The 12443-nt window shown below is 45.3% G+C and overlaps 1 protein-coding gene across 1 annotated transcript; it reads right to left on the reverse strand.

Moving 5' to 3' along the window:
• Positions 1-1180: 1180 nt before the first annotated feature.
• On the reverse strand, positions 1181-12214 carry LOC120544550 (P2Y purinoceptor 6). The gene is made up of 4 exons (XM_039778414.1): positions 12146-12214; positions 4454-4877; positions 3442-3933; positions 1181-2253 (listed from the first exon to the last, which is right to left on the reverse strand). Exons 2-4 carry the CDS (start codon positions 4513-4515, stop codon positions 1323-1325), a joined length of 1485 nt encoding a protein of 494 aa, XP_039634348.1. The 5' UTR covers positions 4516-4877; positions 12146-12214; the 3' UTR covers positions 1181-1322.
• Between the last annotated feature and the right edge of the window lie 229 nt (positions 12215-12443).

Consider the following 12443-nt stretch of genomic DNA (forward strand, 5'->3'; position numbering starts at 1 on the left):
GCAGTCACTTGAAAAAAACAAGTAAATAAAAACCAACTAATTATAGAGTCTCATATGAACAGATTTTAGTTTAAGTTGAGACACTTTAGGCAAAACAATGGTTTGAGATTGTAGGCTATTTCTCTTTCTTATCTTTAATCAGAGTAGTGGAAAGAAAACATGTATTTATGTCTGTACATTTCTTCTAAATTCACCAAAAGTTAGCATTAGACAATGCATCCTTTGCATATTTCACTGAACATTTTAGACTTGTAATACAAACAACTGGGGAAATGTATATATGTTGGTTAAATGTTGACCCTGTACACCTCTAGTGTCTTCAAAATGTTTGAGTCTTACAATCCATAACTTTAAAGGTCCCATGGCATGGTGCTCTTTGGATGCTTTAATATAGACCATAGTGGTCCCTTAATACTGTATCTGAAGTCTCTTTTATATAGACCTTAGTGGTCCCCTAATACTGTATCTGAAGTCTCTTTTATATAGACCTTAGTGGTCCCCTAATACTGTATCTGAAGTCTCTTTTATATAGACCTTAGTGGTCCCCTAATACTGTATCTGAAGTCTCTTTTATATAGACCTTAGTGGTCCCCTAATACTGTATCTGAAGTCTCTTTTATATAGACCTTAGAGGTCCCCTAATACTGTATCTGAAGTCTCTTTTATATAGACCTTAGTGGTCCCCTAATACTGTATCTGAAGTCTCTTTTATATAGACCTTAGTGGTCCCCTAATACTGTATCTGAAGTCTCTTTTATATAGGCCTTAGTGGTCCCCTAATACTGTATCTGAAGTCTCTTTCCTGAAATTCAGCCTTGGTGCAGAATTACAGCCACTAGAGCCAGTCCCACAATGAGCTTTCCTTAGGATGTGCCATTTCTGTGTCTGTAGCTATTGAGGAGGAGAGAGGGGGGGCAAGGTGGAGGGTGGGGGTGTGGCCTTGACCAGCTGCCACTTTGCCATGATGTCTCTCTCTCTCTCTCATGGGTGGGCCAAATTCTCTGGGCGGGCAAAGCAGAGAAAGGGGAGGTAACCTTGCTCCTTATGACCTCATAAGGAGAAGATTCCTGATTGGCCCATCTGAGCTTTCATTTTCTCAAAGGCAGAGCAGGATACCCAGGGCTCGGTTTACACCTATCACCATTTCTAGCCACTGGGGGACCATAGGCAGGCTAGGGGACCTCATATTAATGTTAAAAACCCTCATAAAGTAACATTTTCATGCCATGGGACCTTTTTAAGGTTTTAGTTCTCAGAAATCTCCACTTCAACAGCTGGATTTGTTTAAAGTCTCTCAAAAAGAAACCGGCTCTAAAAACCTTCTAGAAGATGACCCTTGAAGACTTGGACTCGTTCTCCGTGTGCACCGCTCTTTCAATCTTCTCGGGCGTTTCGTGGTCATCCTCTTTTTTCAGGATCTTGAGCGGCCACCAGAGGGAGCCGCTGCGGCGGTCTCTGCGGACGCTGCGTTCTGCCGGCCCGCACCAGGGGGCGCCCTTATCCCCCGTCAGGAAGTACAGGAGGGCGTTGAGCCAGGCGTTGCAGGACGCCAGCGGCCGCGTGACTTTGTAGCAGATGGAGACCGTCTTCATGACGGCGCAGCTGCCGAGCCGGCCTCGCCGCAGCAACAGGAACAGCGTTCGCGTCACGTGGAACGGCAAGAAGCAGAGCGCAAACAGCAGCGTGATCGTCACGATGGTTTTTATGGACTTCCGCCGTCGCCGGATGTAGTGCGAGTACTGCGATCCGGAGATGGACACCGATGTTCTCGAACGGTCTCTGACTCCTTCGGTCATACCGTCAGCGCCCGCCGGGCCATCCTCGCCAACTTCGCCGCCTTCGAGGGAACTTGGCGGTGAGCGCAGCGACCGAAATATCGTCCTGACGACCTGGGAGTAGCACCAGGCGATGATGACGAATGGCACAAAGAAGCCCAGCACGTGGAGGACGATACCGTACGGAACGTAGTCGGCAAACTCCTTGTCGATGGCGTCATCCCAGCAGTTCGTGTATCCTCCCTCGTCAACCGTCTGAGATCCAGAGCTGTTCCCGCCTTCCCTCTCCTCGCCAGGAACCACAGGAACATCATCGGCGCCGCTACCCCCGCCTCGCCGGACGTATCCCGTCTGGGCGAACCTGAAGATGGGGCAGGTGAGGATGAAGACGATGATCCACACCAATGCACAAGTCCCCTTCACCACGCGCTTGCTCTCCAGAGTGATCGTCCTCATCGGGTGGCAGATGCCCAAGTACCTGCGGACAACAAAATAAGAGCTGTCAGCGAATACTTTCAATTCAAATGTATATTTGAGATGTAAAAAAAAACAAGGCATTTGAATCAGGGTTATTATAGTAAACTCAAATGAAGATATGTGGTAACTTGGCTTGTATTGGGGTGTCCTACCAGTGGTAACTTGGCTTGTTTCTGGGTGTCCTAACTGTGGTAACTTGGCTTGTTTCGGGGTGTCCTACCAGTGGTAACTTGGCTTGTTTCAGGGCGTCCTACCTGTGGTAACTTGGCTTGTTTGGGGGCATCCTACCTGCTTGTGTCAGGGCGTCCTACCTGTGGTAACTTGGCTTGTTTTGGGGGCATCCTACCTGCTTGTTTTGGGGCGTCAACCTGCGGTAACTTGGCTTGTTTTGGGGGCATCCTACCTGCTTGTTTCGGGGCGTCCTATCTGCGGTATCTTGGCTTGTTTTGGGCGTCCTGCCTGTGGTAACTTGGCTTGTTTTGGGGTGTCGTACCTGTGGTAACTTTGCTTGTTTTTGGGCGTCCTACCTGTGGTAACTTGGCTTGTTTCAGGGTGTACTACCTGTGGTAACTTGGCTTGTTTCAGGGTGTACTACCTGTGGTAACTTGGCTTGTTTTGGGGTGTAATACCTGTGGTAACTTGGCTTGTTTCAGGGTGTACTACCTGTGGTAACTTGGCTTGTTTGGGGCGTCCTACCTGTGGTAACTTGGCTTGTTTCAGGGTGTACTACCTGTGGTAACTTGGCTTGTTTGGGGCGTCCTACCTGTGGTAACTTGGCTTGTTTGGGGCGTCCTACCTGTGGTAACTTGGCTTGTTTTGGGGTGTAATACCTGTGGTAACTTGGCTTGTTTCAGGGTGTACTACCTGTGGTAACTTGGCTTGTTTTGGGGCGTCCTACCTGTGGTAACTTGGCTTGTTTTGGGGTGTAATACCTGTGGTAACTTGGCTTGTTTGGGGCGTCCTACCTGTGGTAAGTTGGCATGTTTGAATATCTACGCTAAAGTAGTTCATTTATGTACTTTTTCCGTTATGACTGACTGTCAAACTAGATAATAAAAAGTTACATGGCATTCATTTAATGACAGCAATCATATCACATCCATGCAGAGATAGTAGTCCACAGCTGTTAAAACTTAATAAAATAGGAATCTGCACCGGGAAGGTAAAAACGGTATGGAACCATCTCTACCTGTGCACGGAGATGCAGGTGAGGAAGAAGATGGAGCAGTAGAGGTTGAAGTAGAAGAGGAAGCGGACAAGTCGACACATAAAGTCCCCGAACACCCAGCTGTCCCGCAGCACGTAGCTGGCCACTAGAAAGGGCAGCGACAGGCCGTACATCAGGTCGGTGGTGGCCAGGTTCACCATGTAGATCAACGACGTGTTCCAGCGCCGTGCGCCGCTACCGTTCCCGCCGCCTCCACCGCCGGCGCAGGAGCGCAGCAGAACCACCGAGTTGAGCGTGAGGCTGAAGACGAAGGTCAGCGAGTAGCAGACTGGCAGGAAGACGTACTTGTAGGATTCGTCGATGCTGCAGGATGGCGGACTGAGGGACGATGTGGGAAACGTGCCGGAGGCGTTGGGAATGATGCTCGCTACCGCTGATGCTGCCGCCGAAGCAATGTCTGGAGTGACGTTGGAGACTTGGCTAAGTCCCATCGTGAACAAAATTGTCGTAAAACTACAAAAAGTTGAAAAAAGTAAAGTTAAAGATAATAAGGAAATAAATGCCAAAAAAACGTTGAAAAAGGTGACAGGAAATGTTACAGAAGCGCCAAAAAACGTTAAAAGAAAGTAAAGTTAAAAAAAAACTTTTTCAGAAGTTTTCAGAAAAAAACTACAAAATTATTGTAAAACTACAAAATTATTCCATCATGAACCTCTGAAGATTATTTCAGGAAGAGCTGATTCGCCAAAAAATTTGCGGGGTGCCAGCCCTTATCTCTGAACAAGATAACAAAAGTTAAAGATAATAAGGAAATAAATTCCAAAAAATTTCAAAACAAAGGTGACAGGAAATGTTAGAGAAGCGCCAAAAAATGTTTAAAGAAAATATAATTTAAAAAAAAACTAAATTTTCAGAAAAAAACTACAAAATCATCGTAAAACTACAAAATTATTGTAAAACTACAAAAAGTTGAAAAACTACAAAAAGTTGAAAAATGTAAAGAAAACTACAGAAATTAGGCAAAAACAGTGACCACAGTCGCTGAAATCTTGCGTAGGGAACCAAATCGTTGGGTTCAGGTTCCTCTGAAGTCATCTCCGCTGCTTTGCCGGACTCGAGTCTCCGAGCGTTCCTTCATCTCGCCGTCCGTCTGTCTGTAATCGCCGAGGACTCGCCAAGGATTCACCAAGGACTCGCCAAGGACTCGCCAAGGATTCACCAAGGACTCGCCAAGGATTCACCAAGGACTCACCAAGGACTCGCCAAGGACTCGCCAAGGATTCACCAAGGACTCGCCAAGGATTCACCAAGGACTCGCCAAGGACTTGCCAAGGACTCTCGCCAAGGACTCGCCAAGGATTCACCAAGGATTCACCAAGGATTCACCAAGGACTCGCCAAGGACTCGCCAAGGATTCACCAAGGACTCGCCAAGGACTCGCCAAGGACTCAGAGTTTCTGTGACAAACAGCAGAAAATAAAACATGAGCAGCGTTTCACATCCTTTACTTTCTTTCCATTCTTCCTTCCTTCCCTTTTCTTTCATCCTTTCCTTCTTTCCATCCTTCCTTCCCTTTTCTTTCAATACTTGCCTTCTTACTTTCATCCTTTCCTTCTTTCCATTTCTTTCCTTCCCGTCCTCCTCCCCTACATTCTTCCTTCCTTCCCTTTTCTTTCCAGCTTTGTAAATAATCAGTGATTTTATCATCGTAAAACACACTTCATTCAAAGTGGACAGAAACTAAATAAAACTACCAAAAGCCGTCTTGGTTCATCTTTCCACTTTTCCAACAATCACCACTCTGGTTTGGTTGAAATAAACCCTTAATTCACCCATTTACATGTGGAGATATGCTGGCTCTATACACGCTAAAAGTCCTGATTATTTACATGGAGTCTGGTGGGGATATGCTGACTCTATACACGCTAAAAGTCCTGATTATTTACATGGAGTCTGGTGGAGATATGCTGACTCTATACACGCTTAAAAAGTCCTGATTATTTACATGGAGTCTGGTGGAGATATGCTGGCTCAAACGTATAAACGCTAAAGTCCTGATTATTTACATGGAGTCTGGTGGAGATATGCTGGCTCTATACACGCTAAAAGTCCTGATTATTTACATGGAGCCTGGTGGAGATATGCTGGCTCTATACACGCTAAAAGTCCTGATTATTTACATGGAGCCTGGTGGAGATATGCTGGCTCTATACACGCTAAAAGTCCTGATTATTTACATGGAGCCTGGTGGAGATATGCTGGCTCTATACACGCTAAAAGTCCTGATTATTTACATGGAGTCTGGTGGAGATATGCTGGCTCTATACACGCTAAAAGTCCTGATTATTTACATGGAGTCTGGTGGAGATATGCTGGCTCTATACACGCTAAAAGTCCTGATTATTTACATGGAGTCTGGTGGAGATATGCTGGCTCTATACACGCTAAAAGTCCTGATTATTTACATGGAGTCTGGTGGAGATATGCTGGCTCTATAAACACTAAAAGTCCTGATTATTTACATGGAGTCTGGTGGAGTTTGGTGATGGTGATTTCGGGGCTGTTTCATGTTAAACTAAAAGGATCTTACTCTTTAACTAAAAGGTCTATCTCTGTAGAAATCCATCCCATAATGTTGTCAGACACTTAGAATAATAATCTGAGTCTGTCAGCGGCAACAACATAACTTGTAGTAGTTACCCTCTGAGTGCAGTACTTGAGTAAATGTACTTGTATTCTGCCCCTGCACACGGGTCATTAGTTTGTTCACAATGTACCGCCGGCGGCGTTTTTGCTGATGACTACGTTTTGGTCAGTTAGCCTCTGAATCATTAATGGAGCTGTCCTCTGCAGTCATGTCTGTGTGTGTGTGTGTTCAAGTTCAAGTTCAAGTTTATTGTCATACATGCGTATTAGTACGAAGTACCACAGCAATGAAATACAATGTGCCTTAGCACCCTGTCAGCATTATTTATATATATATATATATATATATATATATATATATATATATATATATATATTGTTATAAAAACATAATAGCATTAAAAACATTATAAAATATCCAAACACAATATACATAAGTGACTAAGTTCAGACCACAGCCCTCCTTCCTGTTGTGCTGTTGTTCAATAACCTTATTACCTGGGGGTAAAAACTATCTCTAAAACGTGTTGTGTGCATTGGGATGCTCTGGTGGGAGGAGGGAGAAGAGATTGTATGCATTGATGACAAGAATCCTGCAGAATCCCTCTTGGCTTTTTAAGGAGTTTGCACACTGCTCCAACAAATGCCAACATTCTTAAGTGGGCAGTTACTGGCAGTTGTTGGCAGTTGTTGGCAGTTGTTGGCAGTTGTTGACAGTTGTGATTTGGTCTTTAGAATGTTCATAAACCAACTGCCAGTCCACACTGCCCAGACAGTAACAGACAAGACTGACTTTTGTCACCTAGTCCTACCTTTCCTTATTTGAGTTTTGGTTTAATATAACATGGATGAAGTGGAGATCTTGTTGAACGTTGCCAAAGTAGTTCTGGTCTACCTGGCCGGTAAAGCTGCTAGCCGTGTACAGGAGAGACGGCAACCAAGACGGGCCAGGAGGAGACTGTGGTGTAAACCTTGGATATTGCGACATGTAAAACAGGCTGTCTGTCCTAACTTGTGTCAAGAACTTCTCTCAGAAGATACTCCAGCTTTTGCGAATTTTGCCCGTTTTGCTCCTCAAGTTTTTGAGGAATTACTCACCATGGTTACTCCACTAATTGCCAGAAAAAACACCCATTTAGAGACAGCCTTTTGAGCCGTTAGAATGTTGTCAGTTGTTGGAAAATGGGCGACATTGGTCCGACTTTCTCCAACTCCACCAGACCAGACTGGACATGTCAAACTCTACCAACTCCACCAGACCAGACTGGACATGTCAAACTCTACCAACTCCACCAGACCAGACTGGACATGTCAAACTCTACCAACTCCACCAGACCAGACTGGACATGTCCAACTCCACCAGACCAGACTGGACATGTCAAACTCTACCAACTCCACCAGACCAGACTGGACATGTCCAACTCTACCAACTCCACCAGACCAGACTGGACATGTCAAACTCTACCAACTCCACCAGACCAGACTGGACATGTCAAACTCTACCAACTCCACCAGACCAGACTAGACATGTCAAACTCTACCAACTCCACCAGACCAGACTGGACATGTCAAACTCTACCAACTCCACCAGACCAGACTAGACATGTCAAACTCTACCAACTCCACCAGACCAGACTGGACATGTCAAACTCTACCGACTCCACCAGACCAGACTGGACATGTCAAACTCTACCAACTCCACCAGACCAGACTTGACATGTCAAACTCTACCGACTCCACCAGACCAGACTGGACATGTCAAACTCTACCGACTCCACCAGACCAGACTGGACATGTCAAACTCTACCGACTCCACCAGACCAGACTGGACATGTCAAACTCCACCAGACCAGACTGGACATGTCCAACTCTACCGACTCCACCAGACCAGACTGGACATGTCAAACTCTACCAACTCCACCAGACCAGACTGGACATGTCAAACTCTACCAACTCCACCAGACCAGACTGGACATGTCCAACTCTACCAACTCCACCAGACTGGACATGTCCAACTCTACCAACTCCACCAGACCAGACTGGACATGTCAAACTCTACCAACTCCACCAGACCAGACTGGACATGTCCAACTCTACCAACTCCACCAGACCAGACTGGACATGTCCAACTCTACCAACTCCACCAGACCAGACTGGACATGTCAAACTCTACCAACTCCACCAGACCAGACTGGACATGTCAAACCCCCCCCCCCCCCCCCTCCCCCCTCTCCCCCCTCCCCCCCACTCTACATGTCCAACTCTACCAACTCCACCAGACTGGACATGTCCAACTCTACCAACTCCACCAGACCAGACTGGACATGGTTTTAGATGGTTTTAGATGCAGTCCTGACCACTTTTGTCAGTAGATTAAGGTCATGTGAAGTAGCCCTGCCAAACCACACTACCATGTTACCTGTCAGTATACTCTCAACTGTACAGCGGTAGAAGTTCAGTTGAATATTAAGGGACATACCGCAAAAAGTACAGCCTCTGATGTGTCTTCTTAATGGCACAGCTGATATGGAAGGACCAATGAGAGGGAGTCTGAGATGTGGAGGCCTAAGAACTTAGATGTGTGTGTGTGTGTGTCTTTGTGTCTGTGTGTGTCTTTGTGTTTTTGTCTTTGTGTGTGTCTTTGTGTGTGTGTGTGTGTCTTTGTGTTTTTGTCTTTGTGTGTGTCTGTTTGTGTGTGTGTCTTTGTGTGTGTGTGTGTGTGTGTGTGTCTCTTGTGTTTTGTGTGTCTTTGTGTTTTTTTTTTGTGTCTCTGTGTGTGCCTCTGTGTGTGTGTGTCTTTGTTTTTTTTTTTTTGTGTGTGTGTGTGTGTGTGTGTCTTTGTATCTATGTGTGTGTGTCTCTGTGTTCCTCTGTGTGTCTCTGTGTTCCTCTGTGTGTGTGTGTGTGTGTGTGTTTTTTTGTTTTTTGTGTGTGTGTGTGTGTGTGTATATGATGTGTGTGTGTTGTCTTTTTTCTGTGTTCCTCTGTGTTTGTGTGTGTCTTATTTGTCTGTGTGTGTGTGTGTGTCCTGTCTCTTCCAGCTGATTAAACTATTTTCATAATCGCTCACAGTCATATATTTTTTAAGAAAAACTAAGTCAGTGATGTCAGCTTGTTAATGTGAATATATTCTAGTGTCTTCTCTCCTCTGGGACAGTAAATCCTCCCTCCTTCTCTCCTTCTCTCCTTCTCTCCTATCCTTCTCTCCTATATGCGATACTTATGTCGCGATACGATATCATCCCAATACTTATGTCACGATACGATGTCATCGCGATGCTTATGTCACGATACGATATCATCGCGATGCTTATGTCACGATACGATATCACGATACTTATGTCGCGAAACGATATTGCGATACTTATGTCACGATATTAAATCATCGCGATACTTGTCACGATACGATATCGTTGCGATACTTATGTCACGATATGGTAATCACGATACTTATGTCACGATACGATATCATCGCGATACTAATGTCACGATACAATGTCATCCCGATTCTTATGTCACGATACGATATCATCGCGATACTAATGTCACGATACGATATTATCACGATAATTATGTCATGATACAATATTATTGCGATTTTAAACATATTGCAATATTCTGTGGTTATATTGCAATTTATTACCTTTTTTCCAACTTCAAATTTTTCCCAATTTCAAATTATGTCCCCAAAAAGGAAACTTTGTCAACATCTGTTTTATCTAAAAAGACAAATTTCTCTGTCTGTTCATCTCACTTCAATTGTATTGCTGAAAAATGAGATTGTCAAGCAGACCAACACATATATCATAAAAGATCCATATTTGTATCTGTGTATCGATACAGTATTGCCACGAAAGATATTGCGATACTATGCTGTATCGATTCCCCATAATCGTCCGTGGGACAGTCTGGCGAGGTCATTGACTCGAGTCTCTTCGGTGTGTTCTGAGGAACTTTTTGGACCAACTCGGAGAGACACACACACACAGACAGACAGACACACACACAGACACACAGACACACACACAGACACACAGACAGACAGACACAGACACACAGAGAGACACAGACACACACACAGACAGACAGACACACACACAGACACACAGACAGACACACACAGAGACACACACACACACAGAGAAACGCAGAGACACACACAGACAGAGACATGGACACACACACACAGAGACACACACACACACAGAGACACACACAGACACACACAGAGACACACACAGAGACACACAGACACACACAGACACACACAGACACACACAGAGACACACAGAGACACACACAGACAGAGACATGGACACACACACACAGACACACACAGACACACACAGAGACACACACAGACACACACAGACACACACAGACACACACAGAGACACACACAGAGACACACAGACACACACAGACACACACAGACACACACAGAGACACACACAGAGACACACAGAGACACACACACACACAGACACACACACAGACACACACACAGACACACACACACAGAACCACAGACACACACAGAGACACACACACACACACACACACACACACACACACACACACACACACAGACACACACACCGCGTCTGATTGGCCGTCTGGTTGGTGCAGCAACATCACCAAAGCCCTGGAACCATACGGGACACTTTCTTTGTCCCGATCACCTAATTCACAGGTGTCAAACTCGAGGCCCGGGGGCCAAACCTGGCCCCTCGCAGATTAGGATTCGGCCCGTATATCAATTTAGGTTCACAGTAACATTTTGGCTCCACCTAGTTGTGGACAGTGTTTTTTAAACTGTAATTACCTGACATTCAGAGCAGAATTTGGGCAGATTTTCCGACTCTGAGACTCAGAAATCCCCCCCCCCCGAAGGAACTCTTTCGATGACTTTCGTAGGGCTTCGTTTCAACAAAAAATCGAGACAAAAAGCAACTAATTTACCAAAAAGGTGACCAAATGTCTGAAGAAAGACACAAACAAAACAACAAAAATGTGGAAAAAAGCTACCAAAATGTTTCAAAAAATAAATGTGACATGCAGTAACAAAAGCACGTCAATAAACTCTCTCCATGTCTGGCCCCTTGATATGATTCTTATTTTCCAGTGTGGCCCTCTGGGAAACTGAGTTTGACACCTCCTGACCTAATTAACAAGCTGGCCTGGTTGCGCAAATTACCGATTTTAGCCCAGTTTACCCCCCCCCCACCACCCCGCACTCGAGTCAGTTTCACGGCACATTTTGGCTCGCCTAGTTGTGCGCCAAAACCAAAAACATGGCAAACTGTTTTTCAACTTGCAATTACTCGACACTCAACGCAGATTTTTGGCAAATTTGCCGACTCTGAGACTCATAAATTCCCCCCAGAAGAAGCAGAGAGTTTAATATTCTGGCTGAGAAAGAGCTTGTTGTGAGTCAGGCCTACTTAGATTAAAATCTAATCATTGTTTAGCCTGATTTGCTAAATTCTAGGATGGCTTTGGAACTTTTTTTGCTGAATTTTTCAGAGCTTTATGTGGACCAAACTGTACGTGAGAAGACTACACGAGACATGCAATCATTGAGTCAAAGATATTTGACTTTTTCGATTAAATAAAAGCACGTCAGTATACTCAACATGTCTGGCCCTTGATATGATTCTTATTTTCCAGTGTGGCCCTCTGGGAAACTGAGTTTGACACCCCTTGACCTAATTAACACTGTCCTTCTCCACGCTCTGCATGCCAACGCACTGGCCGACAACGCACCAGATATAGGATCATATCTGCTGCTAAAGGACTCCTGGTTGCACAATTTTCACCGATTTTAGCCCAACTCCCACTCGAGTCAGCGCAGGACATCTACCCAGAGCTACGGGAGAAGCTGGAGAGGCATATAGCTTTCTCCCTACCCAATTAGGCTAATAAAGTAGTTAAAAAACCACAAATGCTTGACGAAGGGCCCCAGCCCGGCTAAACCCAGCCACCGAGGGTAGTGGCGAGAAATATCGGCCTCTTCCCCCGGGCCCGTGGGTCAAGTTCGGGCTCGGGCAAAGGATCTACAGTCTGCTTCGGGACCTACCTTTCGTCTTCGGCGGCTGTGAAGAGTCTGCTCCGGGACCGGAGGGTCTCTCTGGGTTTCTGCGCTGACCTTCAAGCTTTCTCTGTAAATAATTGATGAGCGTTCATTCAGTCAGAACTGCAGGAATGAAACTCAATCCGGAGACTGCAGCAGAGCCTGCTGCCTCCTCCCAGCAACACTGACTGATATTTACATATTTACTGCTGCTAGATACTTCTCATAATGAAGGGTGACTTCTGTGTTTGTCAGCCCTGGACTCTGCTTTCTCCATGTTTGTGTGTCTAAGTGTCTGATGATG

This window comes from Perca fluviatilis, chromosome 16, assembly GCF_010015445.1.
Source record: "Perca fluviatilis chromosome 16, GENO_Pfluv_1.0, whole genome shotgun sequence".
Lineage (NCBI taxonomy): Eukaryota > Metazoa > Chordata > Actinopteri > Perciformes > Percidae > Perca > Perca fluviatilis.